The 6031-nt window shown below is 37.1% G+C and overlaps 1 protein-coding gene across 2 annotated transcripts in view; it reads right to left on the minus strand.

Annotated features, from left to right (window-relative positions):
* Positions 1 to 454: 454 nt before the first annotated feature.
* LOC103464846 (butyrophilin-like protein 3) overlaps positions 455 to 6031 on the minus strand; it is a 19928-nt gene continuing 14351 nt past the window's right edge. For both annotated transcript variants that reach the window (XM_017304613.1, XM_017304612.1), the window contains 2 exons: positions 4071 to 4181; positions 455 to 1203 (listed from right to left, as the gene is read on the minus strand). In XM_017304613.1, the coding sequence (XP_017160102.1) occupies positions 4102 to 4181 (80 nt within the window). In that variant the 3' untranslated portion in view covers positions 455 to 1203; positions 4071 to 4101. The remainder of the gene's footprint in view (positions 1204 to 4070; positions 4182 to 6031) is intronic.

A 6031-nucleotide genomic window follows, 5' to 3' on the forward strand; every position in this document is an offset into this window, starting at 1 on the left:
TCCCTTAGAGATAGGGTGAGAAGCTCGGTCATCCGGGAGGGACTCAGAGTAGAGCCGCTGCTCCTCCACGTCGAGAGGAGCCAGTTGAGGTGGCTCGGGCATCTGGTAAGGATGCCTCCTGGACGCCTCCCTGGTGAGGTGTTCCGGGCACGTCCCACCGGGAGGAGGCCTCGGGGAAGACCCAGGACACGCTGGAGGGATTACGTCTCTCGGCTGGCCTGGGAACGCCTTGGGATTCCCCCGGAGGAGCTGGAAGAAGTGGCTGGGGAGAGGGAAGTCTGGGCCTCCCTTCTGAAGCTGCTGCCCCCGCGACCCGACCCCGGATAAGCGGAAGAAAATGGATGGATGGATGGATGGAAATAAACTATTGAGCATCTCATAAAAGCAAAGATTTAAATAATAAAATGCAGATGAGAAAATGCAACAAAACATTTTATATAAAAAAGTAAAAAGCTGCTTTTTAAAAAAATACACAGACAAAATACACACAAAATATAGCTATATGTATACAATATACATACTGTATAGCTGTATTCTGTGACGTTCACTAACCCCCAACTCTAACTCACATCAAATTTACAAATTTAGAATATACTTAGAATGCCCAAAGAATACTTACTTTACTTTTTACTAGATCACTTTTTTATATTGTTATGCAGAGAAACTCCTATATTTGCTGCCCAGAAAAGGAATTAGAACAAACTTAGAATCCAGGAAAACTAACAGAACAGGAACATTTAGATGTTATTACTAATTAGAAATTGTGGAGTACTTATTACTTTTACAAAATTAGAACATAGAGGCCACAGAGCCTCGAAGAAACAGTATCAGTATCAAAAGAAAAAGATGGATTGAATCTTGATTTGGTTAATAAACCTGGAATCTTAATTCAAAAGAATTTTGGTTGAAGTAATTCCTCTTCAGTCACACATATACAACTGTTGATTATTTACCATATGTTAATAAAATCTTGATGTGATAGTAATGACTAGCAGACTTTTAAAATGTCCTAAAACACTGGAGAGAATGTTTCTTTGTAAGTTTTAAGCAATCAATATTATAAAATGAGTATCAATTGTTCTGAGAGACATTACATATCAGTTAATCCATATCTCATGCATCATTAGTTCATTTACAAAATCTCTATGGCTTCTGACATATGCCGTTCACCCTCAGAGATTGCGGTGTCTTTAGTCCTGTCACCTGTCAAGATAGGATTAATGACACCATTAATCACACATACAAGAAAAGCACACAGCAAATTCAGAAGTGTCAGATTTCCAGTGCAAGTGTGGAATGTTAAGAATACAGTGTTACTTCATGAGTGTTCCCTAAAGTGTTCCACAGAGTTAGTCCAGTCCAACATTGATTTCTAATTCAACACTCAGTCTGGTGTTGATTTAGATAGCTTCTATAGTAGGGTGCCTCATTGTTGACTCCTGGTTGCTAAAAACTTTACCAGACTGACTGATTTTAGTGACATAGTGGGTATAAAATATTGAATAAAATGTTGTGCCAAATGACTGGCTTTATTTTCACTCTTATATTTGACTTTATGACACACAAAACTACAAATTAATCGTCCTTATTTTCTCCAGGTGCATTCTGGGTAAAAACCAGTAGCCTCTTGTTTCTGTTCTTCTCTTGGTTTATTGTACTTCATGTCAGATGGACTTCAGAATGACATAGTCGCTCTCTGTGGTGGTGAAACTTGTTAGCTCCGCTGTTGCGGGCATGTCTATGTTGTAAAGTTAAATTATCATGAGCTTTATAATTTGGGCCAGGTCATTAGCTCCGTCCCCCGGCCGACGCCATCTTGTTCCGCTACTGCGTCACATGTTTGCCTGAGGAGCAGAGGCAGCAGGATGGCGTCTTGTCTGGAGCTTATTGTAACATGTTAAAATTATCATGTTTTTGACTATTTCTTATGGAGGCATTATTTTTACGTTTACACGAGTATTGATTCATATACACAGTTCGCTTAACGTACATTTATTTGTTTGGACTGTTTATTATCTTAACCTAACATTGAAACTGTCAGGAAAATCTGGAGGCCATTTGAATTAGCATTATTTAGCTGCGGGGTCGTTTTCTTTAAGTTTTTGGCTGTAGATTGCWAAATGGGGGAGTGGCTGTGCTGGACGGTTGGCTTGATCTAAGCCACAGGTGTCAAACTCCAGTCCTGGAGGGCTACTGTCCTGCAACATTTAGATGTGCCGCTGCTGCACCACACCTGAATACAATAATTAGGTGATTAGCAGGACTCTGGAGAACGTATCTACACAGTGAGGAGGCAATTGAGCCATTTGACTCTGGTGTTTTGTACCTGTGGCACATCTAAAAACTGCCAAAATGTTTTTTCTCAGTCATGTTGGTGACTGAAGCCTGTTATGAAGACTCCAACACATTTCTTCAGACAGGTTGGCACGACTTTTAATGCTGTCCACATTTTTTTCTATAAGCTGACTAATTTCTTTAGTAATTATTTCTGACTGTTATGCTTTGTCTTGTAAACCAGGTGGGCAGAGTAATTTGAATGACTACGACAGTGACACACACAGGTGAGTCTGATTAGTTTTGCTCACACTACTTTTTAAAATATTTATTATCCTAATGTTTCTGCTATATTTATTGTTTTTCCTTCCAGACTGGAAGTCTTCCTCCATATTGGTGGAAAAAAAGAGCAGCACCAAAGACACTTCACTATCGGTGACCACAAGACCACCCATGGCTGCTTCCAATAAACTTTCAAAGCTTCACCTTCAGTGCAAAGTACGATGAATGTATGACCTTTGTTGTATATTGCTGTCAGTGCCGTTTGATGTTTTGAAATGAAAGTAGATTATATTCTGCGAATGGAGCTGGTGTTTTTGTAGCATCTAATGTCTTAAAATGAATTTGGAGATTATTGATGGCCAGTAGTTTCTGGGGGAACAAAGGTTTTATTTGCTCTACTGGCTTTTATTTTGGAGTGAATTGACAGAAAAATGGGTATTGAGAGAAGGGGAAGACCGGGAAGCGAACCCACGACAGCCGCATTGAAAACTAGAGCCTTCATATGAGGGCTGTGCTTAACCCCTGTGCCACCACAGCACACCTTGCCAGTAGAACTTTAAAACTCATATTTCTATGTTCTATTCTTTACACACATTTATAGTGTTAACTTTTGACAATATACACTAGTTTTTGGGTAAATTAACGCTGAAGTGTATTTGATTTCAACGACTGTGAGTGTTGATTCAACTGTCACAAATAACACTTTAAAAAGTGTAACTTCTACACCATCCAGTGTGGACCTATAGACACCTTAAAAGTGTAAAATTTAACTCTGTAGGAGTTGATGGAACACTTACAAATTTGCTGTGCAAAGAATATATTTCACTTAAAATCAAATTCTTTGGATTACTGAAATTGAGAATTTAAGGCTTATTCTATTCTAATTCTAATTATTCTATTTAGTAAAGGAAAATTTGATTAGTCAAAATCCAAAATAGTCTTCATCCACCAGCAATGTTGCAGTGCCATCAACAAACCTGGGCTAAACAAAAAACACAGGTTTAGTACTGAGTTCAGACACAGGAGTTAAAGGAATAAAACTAAATATTGTTATTCAAGAATGACTTGTTCAACAGTAAAGTCATTTATGAAATTAAAATGACAGACAGCTAAAATTAACTCTCAAAATATAGGTTTTTACACTTTTCCAGTACCAGCATCAGTAGCAAAAAGTATTGCAGGACATTATTTTAGTTTATAAGCTTAATTGATACATCAATCAAACTTTCAGATTGAAATGAAAGATTGTTTTTTTTTAAATCAAAAATCTGATTTTAATCATTTAAACAGTGAATAGAACCAAAACAATACAAGATTTAAAAAAGCCCTTCTATATTAAAAAGGGACAGAGCTAAAAGTTAAACTTGCTTTACAACAAATACATTTTGTTTTGTCGCATCACTGAGGTGCAGGGAAAAATTGTCAGCATTTTTTTTTACTTGCGTTAGAGCGACTGATGGCTAAATATAAAGCTCATTATGCATACCAAAACAAATTGAAACATCCAAACTTACCTGAAGATCTTTTGCGCCTCCACAGAAAATATTAGAGTACAGTTGCAAAGGCAATGGAAATGAGAACTCCAACTCCAAGTAAACCCCCATGAATTAACCCTTTGCTAGAACCTGAAACACATTACAAGAGGAGGACGTTACTATAATGTACCAGTAGAACAACCCCTTATCTAACACACAGAATAGGGCTGGATGATTTGCACCAAAAATATCTCAACATCTTTAAGCTGAATGGCAATATACAATGTTATTATTATTTTTTTAATTATGTGCAAGTTTAGATGTAATTCAGTCACTCGCTCTAGTCCTTTGAAGCAGTTTTTCTTCAGCTTGGCCAGGTTTGGGTTGAGGTCTGTTCCCATTGCAACTTATTTATTTATTAACATTTACTTCACCAGGAAAATCCCAATGAGATGAAAGATCTTTGTTGCAAGGAGCATCCTGGTCAAGACTGGCAGAACATTCACAGTAAAACTCTTTTCAGAAGGTGAGATGGTCGCAGGCACACAAAGATATTTCTTGGCCAAGCAGCTCAGTGCTTGATAGACAACTCTGTGCTCCTTCTGCCTTTGGAGAGGGGCAGCATCACTTTCTACACAAATTCAGAATAGGTTGCTAGAAAGTTAATTTTCTATTGTTCCCTCTGTGTTTCTTCCATGTCTAATCTCAGCAGAGCTTGATAATACTAAAACTGAGCAGATTCAGACTCAACTAATGTCTTAGTTAGCAGAACAAATAAATGACTTCAACTTACAGGATGGGGACACTCTGTCAAATTCTATAGTAATAAATACATCATCAATGTACCTGAAACCTGTAGATCACATGTGTCAAACTTAAGGCCCAGCGGCCAATCTGGCCTGTCATGGCTTTTTATTAGGCCCTCTAGCCTCTACGGGGAAACCTCAATAAATAGAATTCTAACATAGTCACTTAACAGTGTGCTTAACTATTATCAATCAAATCAAAGGAGATTTTATATGTTTACTGCCAAACTACAATAATCAGTCCCTCCAGTTTCTCATGAATTATTGTGGAAATTCGTGCAAAATCAACAAATCCCTGCACTTTTTCAAGTGAATACATAATTATGAGTTTATTGCAGATTTTTGGCAAAAATGGTGAAAAATATTGGCTTTAAGTGACTATTTTCTCCCACTTGCAGGTGGATGAATTTTTTACTTCTACTAAACATCTGCCTGAGCCTTAGTTGATTTATAATCCATAATGATACGGCAAATAATAAAAAGTCGCATTTTCCATCATACATAAGAGCAAATATTTCTAACTTAGTACCAAAAACACTTAGATTTATATTGCAAAAAATCCCTAAAACAATAGCAAAATCTTGGAGGGACTGAAAAGATGTTCAATATTACTTAACTTCAAGTATTTATGTATATTTTTACAGTTCATTTACCGGTTTTAGTAATATGTTCTGGTACAACCAGCTCTCCTGATCTGCCAAGTAAAATCAAAACTAGCCAAAAGTGTTGCTATTCTGAGGGGAATAAGATTTATCCTGGACTACAAATCTTTGTTTATTTTAATTGTACCATATGTGACACATTGTGTGGAAGTTTGGGGCAATTCATACAAAGCAAATTTACAGCCAATATATGTCCTACAAAAAAAAAAAAAATCAATCCGAATACTACATAAAATGAGATATTGGGAACATACAAATTTGTTATTTTTTAAATAAAAAATACTGAAATTCTGGGACCTTGTAACACTTAAAACTGTACAATTCATGTTTAAAGTTAGGCCCCGTTTACACGACAACGATTTCGGGGGAAAACAGAAGAGTTTTGTTGCGTTTGTAGTGCGCATTTACACGAAACCACCGAATGTTTTCTCTAACAACGGCACAGATTGAAAACGGGTTCCAGAGTGCGATATTTCTGAAACGTAACGTTTTCCGTTGTCGTGTAAACCTAGAAAACGGATCTTTTCTTCCA

This window comes from Poecilia reticulata, linkage group LG5, assembly GCF_000633615.1.
Source record: "Poecilia reticulata strain Guanapo linkage group LG5, Guppy_female_1.0+MT, whole genome shotgun sequence".
Lineage (NCBI taxonomy): Eukaryota > Metazoa > Chordata > Actinopteri > Cyprinodontiformes > Poeciliidae > Poecilia > Poecilia reticulata.